Source organism: Dendrobates tinctorius, unplaced genomic scaffold, assembly GCF_039654945.1.
Source record: "Dendrobates tinctorius isolate UK_male_01 unplaced genomic scaffold, ASM3965494v1 ptg000308l, whole genome shotgun sequence".
NCBI lineage: Eukaryota > Metazoa > Chordata > Amphibia > Anura > Dendrobatidae > Dendrobates > Dendrobates tinctorius.
The window spans coordinates 1,664,923-1,688,925 of record NW_027361975.1 but is presented as its reverse complement, the minus strand read 5'-3'; the positions used below and the strand labels follow the sequence as shown (position 1 = coordinate 1,688,925).

Below are 24,003 nucleotides of genomic sequence, written 5' to 3'. Positions count from 1 at the left end.
AAGTGCATTCCAAAGAATTGGCGCGGCACGTGTAAAGTCTTGGAGACGGGAGTGGGAGGTTCTGACTATTGAGGATACTAACCTCAGGTCATCAGCAGAACGGAGGGCGCGGGTAGGGTGGTATACTGAAACAAGGGAGGAGATGTAGGGTGGTGCTGAGCTATGGAGGGCTTTGTGGGTGAGGGTAATAAGTTTATACTGAATTCTGGAGTGGATGGGTAGCCAGTGTAATGACTGGCACAAGGTAGAGGCATCGGTGTAACGACTGGTGAGGAATATGATCCTGGCTGCAGCATTCAAGACAGATTGGAGAGGTAGTAGACAGGTTAAGTCCATCCTGATGTGTACACCTTGTAATGGTGGGATTTTTTTTTTTTAAATCAAAATAGCCCTAAGTACCCTATGTTATTACATGTTGAGTTTGTATTTTTTTGGCTTGGGTTTTGTCAGTGAAATTGCCACAGTGTGACCGTGCTCTTAACTTTTGAACATATACAAGCTTATAGTCTAGCTCAGGTTTTTGGTTTTCGCTAAATACAGCTTAGTTTGATTGCCATGATTGTGATCATGATAACAATACTTGATGGCCTGAAACTGCTAAAGCCCCCGTTACACGTAGCGATATCGCAAGTAATATCGCTGTAACGTCACTGATTTTGTGACGTAGCAGCGATATTGCTAGCGATATCGCTATGTCTGATACTTACCTCCGACCGGCTCCCCCGCTGGTTATCGCTGATCACGCAAGAACGTCCTGGACCATTTCTCGTCGTCAGCTTCCTGCTGGCCTTCCTGTGGCGCTGACGAGCGATGCGTGGACACGGGCGGGAAGACGTCAGGATCGCCGCGTCTGACAGGTAAGTAGCGACCCCCGAGCCCTGCGATGTCGCTGGTGAGATCTGCCTGTGTGGCAGCTCACTAGCGACCACTTAGCGATGCACCAGCGATCCATATCGTTGTCGGGATCGCTGGTGCATCGCTAAGTGTAACAGTACCCTAACACACATGAGAACAGCAACATTAAGCCAACAGTAACAATGGAATAAGACTGACCTAATGGTTTTTCCTCTTTGCAAAGAAGTTCAGGATCTGTAGAAAGGTCGTACTCTGTGTCTCTCAGTCTCCTTTTCACTTTCCCAAACCTCAAAATTTCAGACTAAAATTTTCAGATTAAAAGAATGGTTTATAATTCTGAGCAGTTCAGTAAATAAGTAATTTAGAAAACACATCTACAGTATATATACAGACTGTAAAGAAGTTGAAAGAAAATACTAAAACACAAATCTGTAAAGACTGGTTGGACAAATTCACCAAACAATTTTGCCCCTAGGTACATAATGGGGGGAAAAGTGTATGTATGTATTGGCATCAGCACCGTCGTAGCTACAGCCACAAAATTTTGCACAGTCACACGTCTGGACCCCGAGAGCGTCATAGGCTATGTTGTGAGGCGAAATTTTAACCCAGCGCATTCCAATTCACCAAACAATTTTGCCCCTATCTATTAAATGTCGAAAAAGTGAAAGGAAAAGTGTTGGAGGCAAATTGACAGCTGCCAGATGTGCACAAGGGGGACTTAAAGAATGAGAGTGATGGCGCCAAACAGTATATGCCGTACAGTTGCTAAGGTGAGGCCCTGACATGGGATACTCACCACACACGGGGATATGAACACACACAAAATGCGCCACACACTACCACGTGCTTCAACACATATACCACCCTCAGCACACATCTCACCACACATACACCAACCTCGCCACATAAAAGTCGAAACACAAAAGTTGCCACTCAAACTCGCCACGCTGTCCCAGAGCTCTTTAAAAGATGAAAAATGAGCTGTGAATGGTTGCTATCAGCAACAGTTTTCTTTGTAGACAGTTGTGGTAACTGAGGCCTATTATTCTTATCATTTCTATGGTGTTATCGTCCTTCTGTAAAGCTGGAAATAACACAATTTATTACCGTGCCAACACAGACCACCCTCTGACACAGACTGCAGGGGGAGCCCAGTATCACACAGGATAGGATTAGATACACGGCTCAGCAGTCAGTATCACACAGGATAGGAATAGATACACAGCTCAGCAGTCAGTATCACACAGGATAGGATTAGATACACAGCTCAGCAGTCAGTATCACACAGGATAGGAATAGATACACAGCTCAGCAGTAAGTATCACACAGGATAGGAATAGATACATGGCTCAGCAGACAGTATCACACAGAATAGGATTAGATACATGGCTCAGCAGTCAGTATCACACAGGATAAGATTAGATGCACGGTTTTTATGTGCAATATAATCATTATAATTTGTTATAACTAACTAACCACAGTTGGTTACTATGCACACGCAACGCCGTTCTCTTCAGCCAGTATATGTATGTATGTATGTATGTATGTATGTATGTATGTATGTATGTATGTATGTAGTATGTGACTGACAGCTCTCTAAGAAATGGATGCGTTGATGGGACAGGGATTAGCACAATAATAATGACTTAGAGTAGGAAAGAATGTCACAGGTTTAGATAATTAAATAATAATCCTGGTATAGCAATAGATTTTACAACATCAAGAGAGGTGGGGTTACTTTCTGAAATCTGTGGCTTGGGTAGCAAAAGAGCTACCACCCCTAGAAGCAAGTAGAGATTTCACTTTTGTCTTCTAAAAAATAATGTAGTAAATAATTTATTTTCTTTTTTCTAATGGCAAGACAGCCTGTCTTAAAGCAACAAGGATCAATATATTTCAAATGTATTTTTTTCATTAGAAAAAAAAGGGATACCTTGATAGGTTTCCTCATCCTTTGAGCCTTTTTAGGACAGGGATGCCAAGTACCAGGTGCATCTGCAAAAACACAAGTGGAAAGACTGAATATACATTATCAGACAAAGATCAATTTCATAGTTTCTTCTTATGGAGCATGTATGGTGATTAGTGTTGAGCGATACCTTCCGATATCGGGAAATATCGGATAGGATTGGATTGGATTGGACAGATGCCCCAAAAATATCGGAGATCGCCGATTCAGATACCGGAAACCAATGCAAGTCAATGGGACACAATTATCGGAATGAAAATAAACCCTTACTTTCCTTGTAGGTTAATTCTACATGAAGGAAAACAACTAAGAATAATGTAGAATGTATTGGGGGAGGTGGAGCAGACATTAAAGGCATAGAGGTTTAGCCCAATCAAATGGAATAGCAGGAATTTTTTTTTTTTTTTTTTAAGACGTTTGGAGTTACAAAGATATTGACTATGTTAAGCTTTTTTATATTTTGTCAGATATTTATGTTTCACTTCTTCCATGCTCTTCACCTTCTCTTTTACTTCTCCCACACTTTCTCCATCATCCTCTTCAGAGTCATCTTCTTGGTCTTCTTCGGGGTGGTCTTCAGGGTCGTCGTCACCAGGGTCGTCGTTTTCGGGGTCGTCATCTTCTTCGGTGTGGTCTTCAGGGTCATCTTCTTCGGGGTGGTCTTCAGGGTTGTCTTTAGGGTTGTCGTCAGGGAGATCCAGAGTGATTACCAAAAACCATTTCAAAAAGCTTGAACTTGGAAATGTAGCAGAAGGTACAAGAAGGCTGAGGAACTGCTGAGAACCAGCTGACAGTACTGGAACCTGGATGGGTAGCCGAAGGTATAAGAGCCAAAGGACCTACCGAGGACCAGCTGATGGTACTGGAACCCGGTTACTAAGCAGGAGGTACTTGTGCCAGAAAGCACTACCAAGGACCAGCAGACGTTGGTGGAACTCGGATACCGAGAAGGAGCCACCTAAGTCAAAGGCTCTGCCTGGAACCAGCTGACGTAACTGGAACCCAGGGGGACATATTCAAGATTGACTTCCAAATAACCAGCTAATGGTATTGGAACTCATGATAGGCAGCAGAAGGTACACGTGAAAAAAAAAGTTGCAAGGCCGCGAGCCGGCCGGAGTTTCCGAAACCCACAGTCCTACAGGGGGAGCTTGTCCTATTGGCACTACAGAACCAGCCTTCATTGCCAGATCCCGCAGCCCACATAGGAAGCACCTAAACTGCAGGCACCATAGAGTCGGCTAACCCGACCGCAACACGACAGTACAACGTATTGGAGGCAAAGTGACGTTGACACTACCCAGAAACAGCTAGTGTGCTGGAACCAGGCTGGGCAGGAGGGAGTACCCGTGCCAAAGACACTTCTGAGCAGCAGCTGACGGTGTTGGAGCCCAGGGATTACAGTAGAAGCAGGAGTGTAGCCAGAGGCCTAATTGAAGCAAGTTTAAAATCTGCAGTAGTGTGAATGTGGACAGAGCAGGCAAAATTGCTGGACACACAGCTGACGTTACTGAACCCCAATAACACTGGAGCATGTGTTGAATGTGCAGACGGCACTTATGAGCAGCAACCGGCGGTGTTGGAGCCCAGGGATTACAGTTCAGGTGGTAGAAACAGGAACACAACAGGAGACCTGGATACTGTTGCCAACCAATTATTTAATCTGGAAGAGGACTGGCAAATTCCTGCGAGATCCAGGCCTTGTTCATTTTCAGAAAAGTAAGCCGGTCAACGTTACCGGAGGATAGTCGCATGCGACGGTCTGTTAGTACCCCACCTGCGGCACTAAAGACGCGTTCCGATAATACACTAGCAGCAGGGCAAGCCAGCACCTCATATGCATACTGGCTAAGCTCTGGCCATGTATCCAGCTTAGAGACCCAAAACTTGAAGGGGGAAGAGCCGTGTGGGAGAACACAGAGGGCAAGACATGTAGTGTGTCACCATCTGACGGAAACGTTGCCTCCTGCTGATTGGAGCCGTCTGTGATGGTGTAGACATTTGTGGCGGGGACACAAAACTTTGCCACATTTGGGCCATACAGGTCTTGCCTTGTGCTGAGGCGCTGCTTCTGCTCCCTCTTTGTGCAGAGCTTCCTCCACTGCCTCGACGCACGGCGCTGCTTTGCAAAGCACTAGCAGCACTGCTCTCGGGTGGAATGGAGAACATGATGGAATGCACCAGTGTGTCTTGGTACTCCCGCATTTTACGCTCCCGGTTCAACGGTGGTATGAGGCTTTGTAAATTGTCCCAGTAGCGAGGATCTAGGAGGTTGTACACCCAATAATCAGCCGTGTTGAAAATGTGGGCGACGCGGCGGTCGTTTCTCAGGCACTGCAGCATGAAATCAACCATGTGCTGCAGACTGCCAACTGGCCAAGAAACGCTGTCCCCTGCTTGAGGCGTCATCCCACCCTCGCTCTACATACTGACTACTAGAGAATTGTGTAGTGTACCTCCCTCCTCTGGACAGATGTCTTCCTCCTCCATTGACTCCTCCTCATCCTCCTGACAGAGTGTCCCCTGCCTAGGCCTTTGTGAGGAACCACGTTGCGCAGACTGTCCAGAAGCAGATGGCATTTGTGACTCCTCATCCTCCACCTCTTCCACAACCTCTTCCCTTAGTGCTTGCAGTGTTTTTTCAAGCAGGCAGATAAGGGGGATAGTCATGCTGACTAGTGCATCATCTGCACTTGCCATCCGCGTGGAATCATCGAAGGCACGCAAAACGTGGCAGATGTCCTTCATAGAGGCCCACTCAGTGGTGGTGAAGTGTGAACGGCGCGCAGTGCGACTTGTTTGCGCCTGATGCAGCTGGTACTCCATGACTGCTGCCTGCTGCTCACACAACCTCTCCAACATATGCAACGTTGAATTCCACCTGGTGGGTAGGTCACATATGATGCGATGTTCCGGAAGGCGGAATCAGCGCTGCAGAGCTGCAATGCGCGATCTTGCCATGCTGGAACGCCGCGAGCGCACTCTATGCGGACCTTGTGCAGCAGTGCATCAAGATGCAGATAGTCCCTCAAATAACTCTGCATGACAAAGTTGTGCACATGTGCCAGACATGGGATGTGAGTGAGGTTGCCTAGGCCCAGAGCTGCCACCAGATTTCGGCCATTGTCACACACTGCCATGCCTGGCTGGAGATTCGCTGGCACAAACCACACGTCGCTTTCCTGCTTGATGGCATTCCAGAGCTCCTGCGCTGTGTGGCTTCGATTCCCCAAAGAAATTAATTTCAATACGGCCTGTTGACATTTGGCCACGGCTGTGCTCATATCGGTCGTAACAGGTAAGCGTTCACGGGGCAATGTGGAGGTAGACTGTGACGGCTCCTGCAGCGCTGATTCAGAGGAACTGGAGTATGAGGAGGAGTCAATGTGTACAGACTGGATTCCTGCAATCCTTGGAGTTGGCAGAACACGTAAAACGCCACTCTCAAGATCTGTACCTGGCTCCACAACATTTACCCAATGGGCAGTGAGGGAAAGATATCGTCCCTGTCCATGGTTACTGGTCCACGCATCGATGGTCAGGAGGACCTTGCTACTGACGGCGTTTAGTAGCGCATGTTTAATTTTTCCCTCCACATGCTTTTGCAGGGCAGGGACGGCTTGCCTGCTGAAATAAAAGCCGCTGGGCACGTTGTATTGTGGGACTGCCAATGCCATGAAGTTAAGGAAGGTGTCAGTCTCCACCAGCCTGAATGAGAGCATTTCAAGGGACAGTAGTTTTGCAATGCCAGCATTCAGAGCCTGTGGTCGGGGGTGGTTTGCCGAGTATGGGCGCCTTTTCTCCCATGCCTGTGCTACCGATGGCTGTAGACTGGCCTGGGAGTGTGAGGATGACAGGGAACATGGTGCTGTGGGTGGAATGACACTGTGTCTCTGTACAACAGTGCCAGAGGTTCTTCCATGGCGATCCTGTGAGGAAGCCGAACCAGCTGTGTGTGAGCTGGAGGAAGAGGCTACAACACGAGCTGAAGAGGTGGTAGGTGGCGCTGTAGGTTGGCCTTGGTCTTCAGTGTGTCTTTGTAACTCCACCACGTGCTTGGTCCGCACATGTTTCTACATATTTGTGGTAGGAGGTTGCTGACACTTTTCCCTCTTTTCACTTTCTGATTACACAGCTTGCATTTGACAATGCAAATGTCATCTGCAACTGTGTCAAAAAAGGACCAGGCGCTGCAAGTCTTGGGAGCACCCGTTTTGGGTTTTGGAAGAGGCATGCTCCTAATGGGTGCCGAAGTGGAGGCTACAGGTGACCGAGTCTGCCCCCTCCCTCCCTCTTTTTTTTAATTCGTTTATTAAACAATAAGCAGTTATACAATACACACTTTTAGTATATGATGTTAAGCTTGATACAAAATATACATATGTTCAGATAACATGAAAATGTGAAGCATAATGTGTGCATCAGTTGTATATAAATAAAGCAAAACATAATACCAATTAAATCACAATAGCTTTGTGTTATTATTCTAATGATGAAACCTGCCTAGCTTCTAAACCATACCTACGCCTACAAAAACAAACTATTCAGCAGCCTACTTCCACATAATGAGCTGTTTTCTGTGCGACATCCCTGCTCTGCAAAGTGAGGTGAGAGGAATTCCACCTCTCCCAAATCTTTTCGAATTTACCCGGGCACCCTCTGTTGTGATACAGCGTACGTTCATATGGGATAATCGAATTTACCAAAGTGATCCAGGACCAAAGAGAAGGAGGTGAATTCCCCACCCACCGTAATGCTAGTACCTTTCGTGCCATAAACAGTGTCTCCCGTAGAAAAATCCCAACACAGTGACCCAATGCCTCCTCATCCCATACTCCAAATAGACAGATCAGTGGCTCAAGGGGAACAGGGGTTTGTACCAAAGATGTCAACAATGATGTCACCTCCCTCAAGTATTGCACAACAACAGGACAGCACCAGATCATATGGATAAAGTCTGCATCTATTGAGTGACATCTCGAACATTCCGATGACAGGTATCGGCCCATCTTAAAAAGTCGAGTTGGAGTCAAATATGATTGATTAATAATATACATTTGTATCATCCTGTTGTTGGCAGACGGAGATACCCAGATTGGTGACTCCAGGATTTGTTCCCATTCCTCACCATGTGTATCTCTCTCCCTCCTTTTTTGGCCGTTCGGGGAATCTCTTCCTCAGAGCTGCTCCCACCACCTTCCTGTACCTCACGCCATGATGGGTCAAGGACCTCATCATCTACACTACCCTCTTCAAACGACTGCTTCTCCTGGGTAGTCTCAACAGGACAGTACGCACCAGAAAGTGGCACCTGAGTCTCAACATCAGATGCGTACTGAGGTGTGCTGACCATAGGCACTGGCCCACCCGCCTCTTCAGATTCAGAGAGACAAAGCTGTTGCGCATCACTGCATACTACCTCTTCTTCAAATTCTCGAATGCTACTTGGCTGGTCCCCTCTTTCCAAGCCAACAGATTCAGAGAACAAAAGTAGAGATGGCTCCTGTCCAGGGCTCTCTGACTGCCTGGGCAATTTGGCAGGTGGTGAAGAGACAGATGGGTGCTCTTCAGTGCTCTGGACCTGAGAGGATCTGGAACTAATTGAAGTCGATGGGTTAGCTGCCATCCATCCGACAGCGGCTTCAATTTGTTCGTCCCGCAGCAGTGGGGTACAGCGAGCTCCTACAAAGCTGTGCATAAAGGACTGTTCCCTGGGAAAACTGGGGGATGTTGAGTCACTGGTGCCCGCAGCAGGCACAGAATCCCCACGTCCTCTCCCTGCAGAAACTCCACGCCCATGACCCTTACTCCCTGCCTTCTTCATCTTGGTAGACTGATAAAGATAGGCAGAAAAGTACTAAGGGCTTAGTGTGCTTATTCCTGAACAGCTGCTAACAGGTATAAGAAACACTAATTTTATAAAGTGTGTACTAGACTTTAATATGAGCTAATGTGGCCTACACAACGGTAAAGTAGAGTGTTTGGTGAACTCTATTAACTTTTTTTCACAAAAAGACACTGGATGTGCCCAAAGATGTAAAACCGATAGTATCACAAACATTTTGTAGCTATTACAATGCAGGAAGCTAACCTACAATGCAATAGATGAGGCTACAAAAAATAGGCTAATACTAATCTGGCTGGGGCTGCAGGGCACAAGCCAGCAGAAAGGCTCCTCTATCTACTCCTATATAGTGTTTGCAAATATTCTAGCTGGATACGGATGGAACCACACTAATAGGATAAATCTGGAAAAATGAGCAGCACTAATGCAAAAAAGGACAATGTATGAGGCAGTGACGCACGCTGAGTGGACTACAACCGGAGGTGGCTGGCTGCAGAAATCACTGCAGCGTGAGCTGCACTCACACACAGAGACCTCGCAGACAGCCGTGAACAGCGCTGCAAGGCAAAAGAAAGCTACAGCGGTTGATAAAGTAGCCTGGATAAAGCACAATACAGTATAGCAAATCGCTAGGTCACACTTTCCCTCAGAACAGCAGCGTCCTATCCCTAACTGAATTCACAGCAGAGTGAACCCAAAATGGCGGCGGCTTTTATAGTGCATCATGACATCATTTCAGCAGCCAATCACAGCCATGCCAGTAGTTATATGCCTAACATGCTCTAACAGGATATGCCCACACTTCTTAGGATCCTCATTGGCTGAATAAAATCAAACTGGCTCATTGCATTATGGGAACTTCCGATTCCGGTATTCGATATACTAAAAGTATCGGAACTCAGTATCGGAATTCCGATACCACGAATATCGGCCGATACCCGATATTGCAGTATCGGAATGCTCAACACTAATGGTGATGTAGTGGTTATTTCTTACTCATTTCCTTGGGCATCACCTCCCTCTTATACTGGCCTTGACCCATCTTCTCCTTGTCCACACCTTCAACTTTAATGGCGGCCATGTTTCTATGCTAAAAACAAACAAGAAAAAAAAACATTAAAAATGGCCGATTTATAAATTATAAACTGTGCACAAAAACTATAACATGAGGTGATAAATTCTCAATTTCATCTACCTTATGCTCCGGTGGAATTCCAGCACCAAAACACTTATTGCTGGGCAAAGCTGCAGGGAATAGAAACTAAGTGATTGAGTATATAGAAGAGAACACACAGGTTATAAGAGGGTAAACACTAAATGCCTTCCAGTCAGACCCATCTTAGGCCCCCTTCACGTCTGTGTTTCCGGTACATGTGGCTTCGCCTTTCACACGTACCAGAGACACATACACACGCACACCCATTATAACCCCTGGGACTGCGCACATGACCCACACATAGACCTGTCCCTTTTTTCCGGCAGCACAATTGACAATACGTACCGCACAAGGACACACGGATGACACAAATGTGCTGTCCATGTGACACGTACCGGAATAGAATTCAGAATACAAATTACAGATTTTTGTGTTAAAGAGGTGCAAAGAAAGCAATAGATAGATACCTGTGAGACATATAATGAGTGCTCTGTACATGGACTAATGTAATAAATAAGTGGAAAAAAAATGATGTGGGAATCTCCCCATTTTTTTGGGACCAGCAAAGGCAAAGCAGACAGCTGTGAGCTGATATTATCAGGCTAGGAAGGTACATTCTTATTGGACTTTTCTCAGCCTAAAAATACTAGCCTGCAGCCGAGACAAAAGTGGCGCATCACATTAGGCGCACCAATTCTCGTGCTTTGCCATGTCTCTTCTCGATTACTGACATCACAGCTCTTCATAGTCACCGGGTCTCGCGGAGTGCAGTGTGAGCCAGCGACTCTGATAAGCGGTGATGTCAGTAATGTTACTGCTCTTTACAGATGCCGGGTCTCGCTGAGCGCAGCGTAAGCCAGATTCGGGAAACGTCGTGGGAAGCGTTGGACTGCACGGGACCTGCGTCGGAACTTTTTGGTTATAATAAATTGGTGAACGAGGGACAGTGTCTTGTTTTTATTCCTCTTCTTTTCATGTTTTTCAGGTTTCCATTCGTGGACTACATTAGATTCCCTGGATTACGCCGGACCTGCGCTCAATTTATTCAATAATTTGGTGAATCAGGAAAAGTGTTGAGAGTGTTTAAATTTAAAAAAATATATATATTTTTTATTACTGGGCTTAATAAGGGGATATGTCTAATACACACCTCTCCATTACAAACACCAGGGGCTTGATGACTGATGTGTTTTTAGATTATTAACAGCTGACATCAATACCAAGCCCCATTACGCTGATTGCCAACACACCAGGGCAATCAACAAGAGCGAAGGCAAAGAGCCAGAACTGACAAATCTAATGTGATGCGCCACTTCTGGGGCATATGCAAGCTTGTATTTTAGGCTGAGAAGGGCCCAATAACCATGGACCTTCCTATCCTGATAATATCAGCTCTCAGATGTCCAATTAACCTTTGCTGATTACCAAAATGGGGGGAACCCCACTTATTGATCGTTATGGACGCGGCGATGCTAAATATGTGTACTTTTATTGTTTTGTTTTTTATTTCCAAAAAATGAATTTATTAGGGAATTTTTTATTATTTAGGGATTTTTTATTATTTTTCCTTTTTTTTTTTTTACTTTATTACTTTGTCCCAGGGGGGATATTACTGTGAAGTGTCAGATCGCTGATCTGACACTTAGAACAGCGCTGTGTCAGATCACTGATCTGGCAGGGGCTGCACAGGTTTCCTCGCAGCAGGCTCTGAGGAAGCCGCCTCCCTGCAGGCCCCCGCAGCCATCTTGGATCTGGGGGCCTACAGGGAAGGAGACCCTCTGAGCAGCGCAGCACATCGCACTGCTCGGGAGTGGCTCAGGGAAGCACGGAGGGGGTGCCCTCCCTGCCGATGCTTCCCTAATCGCCCGGTACACTGCGATCATGTTTGATCATAGTGCGCCAGGGGTTAATGTGCCGGGGGCGGTCCGTGACCGCCCCTGACACATAGTGCCGGGTGTCAGCTGTGATAATCAGCTGACACCCGGCCGAGAACAGCGGCGCTCCCCCCCCGGGGGCGCCGCTGATCGCTATGACGTACGATCATGTCCATGGGAATTAAGTCCCTAGGTCACATGCACGGGATAGTACGTCTAATGGCAGAAAGGGATTAACCTCATCGGTCCACAGGACTGGTTTCCAAAATGGATCAGGCTTGTTTAGATGTTTCATGCATACTTCTGTCACTGAATTTTAAGGTGAGGACTCGGGAGAGGCTTTCTACTGATGACTCTGCCATGAAGGTCATATTTACACAGGTGTCTCTGAACAGTAGAACAATGTACCACAGCTTCAGAGTCTGCTAAATCTTTCTGAAGGTTTTTTCAGTCAAGCGTGGGTGATGATTTGCCTTTGAAGCAATCCTACAGGCAGCTCTCACTGAAATTTTGCTAGGTCTTCCAGACCTTATCTTGACCTCCACACTTAATTACATTTCGAACCGAGGAAAGGGCGACTTGAAAACGTTTTGCTATCTTCTTATAGACTTCTTCTGTTTTGTGGGCCTCCACCGTTTCAGAGTGTTAGGTAGTTGCTTAAAAGAACCCATGGCTGCTGTTTTTTGGCACAAAGTTAGAGGCTGATTTTTTTATAAAGCTGGGAAATTTGCATGACCTGGCCTTTCCTAATAAGGACAGTGAACAAGCCATAACGCTAACAGGCTAATTAAGGTTTGAAACCTTGGTCAAAGTTATCAGAGCACACAACTCTCCAAGGGTGCCAAAAGTTTTGCATTGGCCCATTTTCCTTTTTGACATTTTTAAAATGTAAACAAATGACAATATTTATTAAAATACAAAATGAAATGTGCCATCTTGAACTTTAGGCCTTTTAGAGATCATTTCATCTTCAACTTGCTTAACTGTTCACAATAACAGTCATTTTGATCAAGGCTGCCCAAACTATTACATGCACTGTACATGCACAGTAAGCTACAGATGCAAGGCACTAATTATATATCTCACAGATATCTATCTAGTAGCACATATTTAACACCTAAAAATCTTTAATTTCTATTCTGGTAGGTGTCACACCGATGACACAAACAGATGGCAAAAGTACTCAAATATCACACGAACACGACACACTGATAACATCGGTACTGGTTTTTCCAGTAAAATCAGGACGTGTGAAGGGAGCCTAATGGATGGAAATTGGCCTCGGGAAAACACCTATTCTTTTCATAAAATTCACAGACACCCCCAATATTCTGTGTTGGTGTATGTCATATGAAGCATCCAGCACTCGGAATCATGAAAGACATAAAAACAGCTGTCCCCCTTATTTTTTATGCTAATTAGGTAAATAAATGAATATACAACTGGGTGGTGTCCACAACCTTGTGTCAAACAGGCCTGCTTAGAGCGCCTCTGGACAGTGTAAAACAGCTTTTCGCAGCTTATCTCTGGTTCCTGCATCCTAAATCTGGATGCACTTGCTTGTTGCGTAGTCTAGCCCAGCCCTGTATCCCCACTTTGCACTGTCTTCAAATAGGATTTCAAAAATATTGCAAGCTAAATCGTCTCTAGAGTACATGCATATGACATCTTGTCAAGCAGCCGAATCCTCAGAGTTTTCAAGAGAAAGATGCTTCAGGAAATGCCTTTTTTCCCTCCTGAAGCAACATTTTAGCATTTTTGAGGGGTTGCTTCCTATGAGCTTCACTGACATTTTGGATCACCGTCGAGTTTTTGTGCCATTTTTAATACTGTTTTCTGGATGTTTTTTTTATGCAAGATACTGCAAGCAGTTTTTCATGCAAATATGCTAGCGCAATGCTCAAAAAGATGCTCAGGCATCTCTTGGACCTTCCCATTTACTTATATTGTAAAGTATAGGGAGTTTTTAAGAGTGGAAAACACCTGAAGGACTGACTGCTCCGCTGTTTGGAAACCTGAAGCAATTAAAAGACCCTCAAAAGCCTGAACATATGAACAGCAAGATGTTTTTAAAAGAAATCCATATGTTCATTCTTATAAGCATTTTATTGCTACTTTTTAGGTGGGTTTCGGAGTGGACCTGACTGAACAAGACGACGTGTGCAAATACATTTAGCATCCCAATGGCTTCTGCTTGAGGCTTCTGTCCCTGTTCCTGCATCTAGGAAACACCAACAAAAGATCGCAGACTCCAGCTGTGGTACGTGAGTGGGGTGTTGGTGGCCGAAGTGCTAGATCTTGACACTGTCTGGTAAGCTAGCCGTTTTAAATATTTGAACACATAACAGGTCCTCTGAAGTATGGATTTGTGTTTGAACCATTAGAGACTACATGATTGTAGAACATGAACCGGGCATTACTCACCTGAGACGGTGGCCATAGTCATCTCATCTCCCTCATCCTCATTTATAGCGTCAACTTTAACTGCAGACATGTTTGGAACCTAAAAAAGTACCAAAAATACTCACACACCACTTTAATAATGCAGTATTTGTGAAATGCACAACGTCTCCATCTTATGCAACAGATCCTGAATGCCATCTACCTGATGTTCATGTGGGTTATGATGGTTTTCCTGTGGACAGAGGGAACCAAGACACTTTCTGCTGGACACAACTGTAGGAAAAAGTGACACGTATGATTTTTCGGTTGTGTATAGTGAACAACATAAGATCTTTCATGTCATATCAGATCACTTACGGTATGTATAATAAAAGGAATCATAGAGCCATATGGGTCAATTGTAATCATCAAGTTAGACAACGATTCAGATCATATTAACGCTGATGAAAAATCACACAGGGTGGCAGAGTATGTAGTGGCAATTACTTACTCAGACAAAGTTCTATCTACACCTTATTAGTGGCCATGTTGTTACCTTACATGAGAAATCCTTGGACAGAACATATGCAAACCTTACAAGCCAGACACATCTGTTGTGAGTTCATTTTCCCCTTCGTCACTGAGGTCTGGTGAACTCCCTATTCTGGTAAAGGAAGGTAATGAGCCTGATTATCAGGCACCTGAGCCTAATGAGGATGACTGGCTGAGTGGAGTCACGGACTGGATATAAGGCTGCCGACGCCCTTCTGCCCTGCGGGTGATTTCTCTGTGGACTTGTAGGACACCAGTCTGATTCCTGCTCCTCTAAAGATAAGTTTTTTGCTTTGCCTGTTAGCATTTGTTTTTGTTTTCCTTGCTTTTCTGGATTCTGCCATTCCCTGCTGGGGTGAGCAGAATCTCCTTTTGCCTGTTGCTCTGTCTTCAGAATATTCCTGAGTACTGACATAGCTTTTTTGAAGCCTAGCGTCTTCAGGGCCTTTTTCACTGTCAGTCTGTTGGCTCTTATTTTCACAGGGTTTTTCACGGATTGCAGACAGCAGCCTTCCTGTCCTTTTCTATCTAGTTAGCTTGGGCCCCGTCTTTGCTCAGTCTATCTTTCTGTCTGTGTTGGTGTTTTCATCTTGCTTCACCGTCATTATATGTTGGGGGCTGCCTATTGCTTTGGGGTCTGCTCTGGGGCAGTTTAGATTTCCCCTTTCTTTCTTTAGGCCTATTTAATTCTCCGGCTGTGATCGTGGGGTCTAGGGCATCATAGGAACCCCCCACGGCTACTGCTAGTTGTGTTGATAGGTTCAGGGGTCTGCAATCCGATAGCTGCCAACTTCTCTGGTTTTCTGGACTTAGCTAGCATTTCTGTTTTTGCCTCCTACGGTGACTCAATTATAACAGAATCACCCGCCATACCGCAGATCCTAGGGTACTCAATAGCAGGAAAGAATTGTGCTTAAAAGAAAAAAAAAAAAGTGTGTGTATATTCTTTCCTCTATATCTCTGAGGCCGTAGGGGGAATTTTTTTTTCTCTCAATGGAGATAAAGCAATAGTCTGATCGTGTGGAGCAGCTCGCTGCGGAAGTGCGGGGAATTTCCGCCTACCTTGCTCATTCGCATGCTGTTGAACAAAAGATCCCTACACCTGATGTATTTTTTGGGGATCGATCTAAATTTTTGAGTTTCAAAAATAATTGTAAATTATATTTTGCCTTGAAGCCTAAGGCTGTGTGCACACGCTGCGGATTTTGCTGCGGTTCCGGCCGCTGCGGACCCGCAGCAGTTTTTGCTGCGGTGTACAGTACCATGATTCCCTATGGGAATCAAAAACCGCAGTGCAGACGGTGCGGAATTTTCCGCGCGGATCATCTGCGGCTTTCAATCCGCAGAAAGAATTGACATGTCAATTCTTTCTGCGGATTCCCCTGCGGTTTGCCATCTCCTCCATTGAGGAGATGAAAAACCGCAGGGCCAAACCGCAGAGCAATCCGCAGGTAAAACCGCAGGTCTTTTGACCTGCGGTTTCACCTGCGGATTTTACAAAATCCGCGCGGATGAATCCGCACCTAATCCGCAGCGTGCACACAGCCTAACTCGTCAGGGAGCTCCACGCAGCAGGTTAAAATTGTCATCTCTTTGCTGCGTGGCGATCCCCAGGATTGGGCGTTTTCTTTGAAACCAGATGATCCTATTCTGACTAATGTGAACGCATTCTTTCAAGCTTTGGGGTTGTTGTATGACGAACCTAATGCTATTGATCAGGCTGAAAAGACCCTGTTGGCATTGAACCAGGGTCGAGATTCTGCAGAGTTGTACTGTCAAAAGTTCCGAAAGTGGGCAGTCCTTACTACCTGGAATGATAATGCCTTGGCTGCTCTCTTTCGGAAGGGTTTGTCAGAAGCCGTAAAAAATACTATGGTGGGATTTCCTGTTCCCTCTGGTCTGGACGATTCTATGTCATTAGCCATTCAGGTTGATCGGCGTTTACGTGAACGCAGGATTGCACGAGAGGTGTTGCCACCGGTTGAACAGACGTCTGAACCTATGCAATGTGATAGAGTTTTGTCTAAGGCGCAACGTCAGGAGTTCAGAAGGCGTAATAAGCTGTGTTTTTTCTGTGGAGATGCCTCGCATATTATTTCTGTTTGTCCTAAACGAGAGAAACACTTTGCACACACGTTTTCTGTTGGTGGTGTTCAACCTAAGTTTCTTCTGGCAATTACTCTGATCTGCTACCTGTCCACATTTTCCGCCAAGGCTTTTGTGGATTCGGGAGCAGCGCTAAACCTAATGGACTTGGATTTTGCTAAACGATGTGGATTTCCGATGACACTTCTACAGACGCCTATCCCTTTGAGGGGGATTGATGCTACTCCTTTGGCTAAAAATAAACCTCAGTTTTGGACCCAGGTGGTCATGCGGGTCGCCCCAGACCATCAAGAAAATTGCAACTTTTTGGTGTTGCATGGTCTGCATGATGCCGTTGTTCTGGGGTTTCCCTGGTTGCAAATTCATAATCCAGTTTTGGATTGGAAATCGGTGTCTGTGGTGAGTTGGGGTTGTCGGTGTGCCTTTAGTGAGGCTCCGTTTTTTTCCACCTCTCTTCAGTCGCTTGATTTTCCTGACTATTTGGCGGACTTTTATGATGTATTTAGTGAGAATGAGTCTGCGTCCTTGCCTCCTCATAGGAGTTATGACTGTGCAATTGAACTAAGCCCGGGGTGTAAATTTCCCAAGGGTCGGCTCTTCAATTTATCTGTACCCGAGCACGAGGCTATGCGGTCCTATATTAAGGAGGCGTTGGAGAAGGGTCATATTAGACCATCCTCTTCACCCTTAGGTGCCGTTTTTTTTTTTGTGGCCAAAAAGGATGGTTCTTTAAGGCCTTGTATTGATTATCGTGCCCTCAATAAAATTACTATTAAATATCAGTATCCGTTACCCCTGATTTCGGATCTATTCTCTAGAGTTAGAGGTGCTTGCTGGTTTACCAAGCTTGACCTCAGGGGGGCATATAATCTTATCCGCATTAAGCAGGGGGATGAATGGAAGACGGCGTTTAATACTCCGGAGGGACATTTTGAGTACCTGGCTCACTAATGCCCCTTCTGTTTTCCAGTGCTTCATGAATGATATTTTCCGAGACTTTGTCGATAAATTTTTGATTATCTATCTGGATGATATTTTGATCTTCTCCAAGGATTGGGATTCTCATGTGGAACATATTCGGACTGTGTTCCGGATCTTGAGGGAGAATTCCCTGTATGTCAAAGGATCGAAATGCCTTTTTGGAGTACAGAGGATTTCATTTTTGGGATTTATTTTGTCTCCGTCAACTATTGAAATGGACCCGGCCAAGGTACAGGCCATTTATGATTGGGTTCAGCCCACTTCTTTGAAGGCCCTCCAGAAGTTTTTGGGTTTTGCTAATTTTTATCGGAAATTTATAGCAAAATTTTCTAGTATTGCCAAGCCATTGACTGATCTGACTAAGAAGGGTGCTGATGTGTTGAATTGGTCTCCGGAGGCTGTTGCTTCCTTTCAGGAGCTGAAGCGAAGATTTACCTCCGCCCCGGTTTTGCGGCAACCTGATGTCTCACTCCCGTTCCAGGTAGAGGTGGATGCTTCTGAGATTGGTGCAGGAGCTGTTTTGTCCCAAAAGGATCCTGTAACATCTAAAATGAATCCCTGTGCTTTCTTTTCCCGAAAGTTCTCTCCATCTGAACGTAACTATGATGTGGGGAATCGGGAACTGTTGGCCATGAAATGGGCATTTGAGGAGTGGAGGCATTGGTTGGAGGGAGCTAAACATCAAGTTGTGGTCCTCACTGACCACAAGAATTTGATTTACCTAGAGTCGGCTAAACGCTTGAACCCTAGACAGGCTAGGTGGGCCTTGTTTTTTTACACGTTTTGATTTTGTGGTCTCTTTTCTTCCTGGAACTAAGAATGTCAAGGCAGACGCCCTCTCTAGGAGTTTCTTTGCTGATTCTCCTGTGGTGACCAAGCCTGCTACCATCTTAGGCGAAGGGGTAGTTCTTTCTGCCATCTCGCCCGATTTGAGACTTGCTCTGCAAGAGTTCCAGGAGGACAAACCTGAGCGTTGTCCCAGTGGAAAGTTGTATGTTCCTGACCAGTGGAAGAAGAGAGTGATGTCTGAAGTTCATTGCTCTGCATTGGCTGGTCATCCAGGTATTTTTGGTACTAGAGATCTGGCGAGTCGCTCTTTTTGGTGGCCACCTTGTCTCATGATGTCAGGAATTTTGTGCAGTCCTGTGGGACTTGCTCCCGGTCTAAATCTTGTTCTCGCTCTTGTGGGTTGTTGATGCCTTTGCCGGTCCCCAGGAGGCCATGGACCCATATTTCAATGGATTTCATCTCTGATATGCCGGTCTCTCAAATAATGACTGTTATTTGGGTGATTTGTGATAGGTTCTCTAAGATGGTTCATCTTGTACCACTCCCTAAGTTGCCATCTTCCTCTGAGTTGGTGCCCCTGTTTTTGCAACAGGTGGTTCGCTTACACGGGATTCCTGAGAACATTGTATCTGACAGAGGAGTTCAGTTTGTGTCTAGATTTTGGAGGACTTTCTGTTCCAAGCTGGGAATTCAGTTGTCCTTCTCCACTGCTTTTCACCCTCAGACCAATGGGCAGACAGAGAGAACAAACCAGACCTTGGAGTCGTATTTGAGATGTTTTATTTCAGCTGATCAGGATGATTGGGTTTCATTTTTGCCCTTGGCCGAATTTGCTTTAAATAATAGAGCTAGTTCTGCCACTTTGATGTCACTTTTTTTTGTAACTTTGGGTTTCATCCTCGATTTTCTTCAGGGCAGGTGGAGCCTTCTGCCTGCCCAGGTGTTGACACTGTGGTGGAGAGAATGCGCCAGATCTGGGACCAAGTGGTGGATAAGTTCTCTCTCTCCCAGGAAAAGGCCCAGCGGTTTTCCAATCGACATAGGACCATTGGTCACCAGTTTAAGATTGGTGATATGGTGTGGTTATCATCAAAAAATATTGCTATAAAGGTGGCTTCTCTTAAGTTTAAGCCTAGATTTATTGGACCTTACAAGATTTTGGAGATTATTAATCCGGTCTCTTTTCGTTTGGCTCTTCCTGTCACATTTAAAATCCATAATGTGTTCCATAAGTCCTTGTTGAAGAGATTTGTTGAACCAGTTGTTCCTGGGGTGGCACCTCCAGACCTTGTATTGGTTGAAGGTAACATGGAATATGAGGTAGAGAAAATACTGGATTCCGTTTGGCTAGACGGAGACTCCAGTATTTGGTTAAGTGGAAGGGTTATGGTCAGGAGGATAATTCCTGTGTCTCTGCCTCTGATATTCATGCCAAAAGATTGATGCGTGCCTTTCATCGGGCTCACCCTGATCGCCCTGGTGGCATGGTTGAGGGTTCGGTGACCCCTCCTCAAGGGGGAGGTACTGTTGTGAGTTCATTTTCCCCTTCGTCACTGAGGTCTGGTGAACTCCCTATTCTGGTAAAGGAAGGTAATGAGCCTGATTATCAGGCACCTGAGCCTAATGAGGATGACTGGCTGAGTGGAGTCACGGACTGGATATAAGGCTGCCGACGCCCTTCTGCCCTGCGGGTGATTTCTCTGTGGACTTGTAGGACACCAGTCTGATTCCTGCTCCTCTAAAGATAAGTTTTTTGCTTTGCCTGTTAGCATTTGTTTTTGTTTTCCTTGCTTTTCTGGATTCTGCCATTCCCTGCTGGGGTGAGCTGAATCTCCTTTTGCCTGTTGCTCTGTCTTCAGAATATCCTGAGTACTGACATAGCTTTTTTGAAGCCTAGCGTCTTCAGGGCCTTTTTCACTGTCAGTCTGTCGGCTCTTATTTTCATAGGGTTTTTCACGGATTGCAGACAGCAGCCTTCCTGTCCTTTTCTATCTAGTTAGCTTGGGCCCCGTCTTTGCTCAGTCTATCTTTCTGTCTGTGTTGGTGTTTTCATCTTGCTTCACCGTCATTATATGTTGGGGGCTGCCTATTGCTTTGGGGTCTGCTCTGGGGCAGTTTAGATTTCCCCTTTCTTTCTTTAGGCCTATTTAATTCTCCGGCTGTGATCGAGGGGTCTAGGGCATCGTAGGAACCCCCCACGGCTACTGCTAGTTGTGTTGATATGTTCAGGGGTCTGCAATCCGATAGCTACCAACTTCTCTGGTTTTCTGGACTTAGCTAGCATTTCTGTTTTTGCCTCCTACGGTGACTCAATCATAACACACATCCTGAAATCCGTGATCAGATGTTAAGGGCCTGTCACACTAAGGCCGGTTTCACATTTGCGCTTCAGGGTGCGGCGACGCCCTGCGTACGGCCGCCGCTAAGCCCCGCCCCCTGCCGGTAGCTCCGCCTCCGGGCGCATGACGCTGCATGCGTCCCCTATCTTCATCACTGAGGACGCAGGCCATGCGCAGTATGCGTTTGGCGGCTCCTGCGTCCTTTTGACGGTGTGCCGAGCGCAACCAAATTACAACAGGTTGCGTTTGGCGCTGGTCGGCGCACCGTCAAAAGGACGCAGGCGCCGCCAAACGCATACTGCGCACGGCCTGCGTCCTCAGTGATAAAGATAGGGGACGCATGAAGCGCCATGTGCCCGGAGGCGGAGCTACCGGCGGAGGCGTGGCAGGGGGCGGGGCTTAGCGGCAGCCGTGCGTTGGTTTTTGTGACGTTATAGCGATATTGCTAGCGATATCGCTATGTCTGATACTTACCTCCGACTGTTCCCCCGCTGTCCATCGCTGATCGCGCGAGAACTTCCTGGACCGTTTCTCGTCGTCAGCTTCCTGCTGTGGAGACGAGCGACGCGTGGACGCGGGCGGGAGGACGTCAGGATCGCCTCGTCTGACAGGTAACGACCCCCGACCCCTGCGATGTCGCTGGTGAGACCTGCCTGTGTGGCAGCTCACTAGCGACCACTTAGCGATGTACCAGCGATCCTGACCGCGTCATATCGCTGGTGCATCGCTAAGTGTGACAGTACCTTTACACATTACAATTTTCTCTGGCCGTTGTATATTGAGACAAACGAGATAAGATTAAACAATGGAGATGGATTAACAGTATTACATTAATAACTGATCTAAATTCAAAAGATCATATAGCTATATTTTTGTTTTGCTGAAAAACCCAGTTACCTATAATAATTTATAGGGGTTCTCCACTACTTTGAAAACCTATTCTTAAAGAGGCACTCCCACTAACATTATAATAGGGAAAACCTATGTGAATGTATATGTAATGTTGTGAGGTGTATTAATAAACTCACTGAAAGCCATCTTCCATTGACGCAATGGTGCTCTTCCGGGTTACGTGATGACTATTCTGACTTGCCAGCTCACACTGGGGTTTACAGTCATGGCCGAAAGTGTTGGCACCCTTGATATTGTTCCAAAAAACTAAGTATTTCTCCCCAAAAATTACTGCAATCACACGTTTATTTCCTTTGTGTGTATTGGAACAACACAAAAAAAAGAACTAAAAAGCAAATTGAATATTTTACACAAAAATGGACAGGACAAAATTGTTGGCACCCTCAACTTAATATTTGTTTGCACACCCTTTGGAATAAATAACTGCAATCAATCGCTTCCTATAACCATCAAAATCTTCTTACACGTCTCACCTGGAATTTTGGAGCACTCATCTTTTGCAAACTTCTCCAGGTCTCTCAAATTTAAATTGTCCTTTCTGCCATTACCTATTTTAAAATCTCTCCATAGGTGGGATTTAGATCTGGACTCATTAATGACCACATCAGGACTTTCCAGCACTTTGCTTTCATCCATTTCTGGATACTTCTTGCAGTATGTTCGGAATCATTGCCTTGCTGAAAGACCCATTACCCAGGACCCAAATCTTCAGATTTCATGATGCCTTGCACTCAAGGCACCCAGTAACAAAATCAGCAAAACAACCCCAAACTATCTTTTAACCTTCATATTATTTGACTGTAGGTACCGTGTACTTTTCTTTGTAGGCCTAATTCTGTTTTCGGTAAACAGTAGAATGATGTGCTTTATCAAAAGTCTCTATCTTGGTTTCATCTGTCCACAAGATGCTTTCTCAGAAGGATTTTGGCTTACTCGCGTACATTTTGGCCAACTGCAGTCTATTTTTTTTATGTTCGTGTCAGCAGCGGGGTTCTCCTGGATCTCCTGCCACAGAGTATCATTTCATGCAAATATCGACAGTTTGTGCTGACACTGATGCACCCTGAGCCTTCAGGACAGCTTCAATTTCTTTGGAACTTGATTGGGGCTACTTATCCACCATCCGGACTATCCTGCATTGCAACCCTTCATCAATTTTTCTGTGCCATGCATGTGCAGGCGGGTTAGTTACAATGCCATGAGCTGTAAACTTCTTGATTATGTTGCACATTGTGGACAAAAGAACAAAGATAGACTTGTAATCTTGAAATTGTTGATATTTTTCAGCAGTTTTGGTTCTCAAGTCTTCAAACAGTTTACTTCACTTTCTGTTCTCCATGCTTAGTGTGGAACACACAGACACATAATGCAAAGCTTGAGTCAACTTCTCTTTTTATCCGGTTTCAGGTGTGATTTTCATATTGCCCACACCTGTTACTTGCCACAGGTGACTTTGAACAAACATCACATGCTTGAAACAAAGTTGTTTACCCACAATTTTGTGCCACCCATTTTGGGTTTTTTTTCCAGGAAATGATGTCCAATTTGCCTTTTAGTCTCTGTTTTTTTGTGTTTCTCCAACACACACAAAGTTAAAAAACATGTATATAACAAAACATGTGCAATTGCAATAACTTTCTGGGAGAAATACGTCATTTTCTTGAACAATGTCAAGGGTGCCAACACTTTCGGCCACGACTTGTGTGAGCCGGAAGTCACTATTAGGCCAGGGCCACACTTGCGACTGCAATGCGAGAAACTTGCGCGAGTCACTCGCCTCAATACCTGGCACTGGGACCGGAGTGTTCAGCAGTATAGAAATACATGCAACTGCATGCTCCAATCCCGCGTTACGGAGGCAGTGGCGGATATTGCGGCGAGAGACTCTCGCAAGGTTCTCGCATTGCAGGTGCAAGTGTGACCCTGGCCTTGCAATGAAAGTCTATGCAGCCTTCTTAAGATGCTTACATTGTAAGGCCACGTTCACAAGATCAGTATTTGTAAGCCAAAACCAGGAGTTGAAGAATAAGAGGAAAAGTCTAATAGAAACACGTCACCACTTCTGTATTTATCACCCACTCCTGGTTTTGGCTTACAAATAGTGATTAAAAACACTGATCAAATACTGAATATGTGACTGTGGCCTAAAAGTGAGTTCAGGCTCACATAGCTCAGCGTGAGCCAGCTGGTTGGAATATTAGACATGTGAAGAGGACCAAAACTGAAGAAAATGGCAATTA

The 24,003-nt window shown here is 45.5% G+C and overlaps 1 protein-coding gene across 4 annotated transcripts in view; it reads right to left on the bottom strand.

The window, feature by feature from the left end:
* LOC141073604 (uncharacterized) overlaps nucleotides 1-24,003 on the bottom strand; it is a 103,047-nt gene that overhangs the window by 44,654 nt on the left and 34,390 nt on the right. For 2 of the 4 annotated variants that reach the window (XM_073560894.1, XM_073560895.1), the window contains exons 3-8: nucleotides 14,308-14,378; nucleotides 14,127-14,205; nucleotides 9,868-9,917; nucleotides 9,669-9,762; nucleotides 2,792-2,853; nucleotides 1,054-1,156 (exon numbers count right to left, since the gene is read on the bottom strand). In XM_073560894.1, coding sequence (XP_073416995.1) covers nucleotides 1,054-1,156; nucleotides 2,792-2,853; nucleotides 9,669-9,762; nucleotides 9,868-9,917; nucleotides 14,127-14,205; nucleotides 14,308-14,378 — 459 coding nt within the window. The remainder of the gene's footprint in view (nucleotides 1-1,053; nucleotides 1,157-2,791; nucleotides 2,854-9,668; nucleotides 9,763-9,867; nucleotides 9,918-14,126; nucleotides 14,206-14,307; nucleotides 14,379-24,003) is intronic. The other 2 variants (XM_073560896.1, XM_073560897.1) reach the window with 2 other exon arrangements.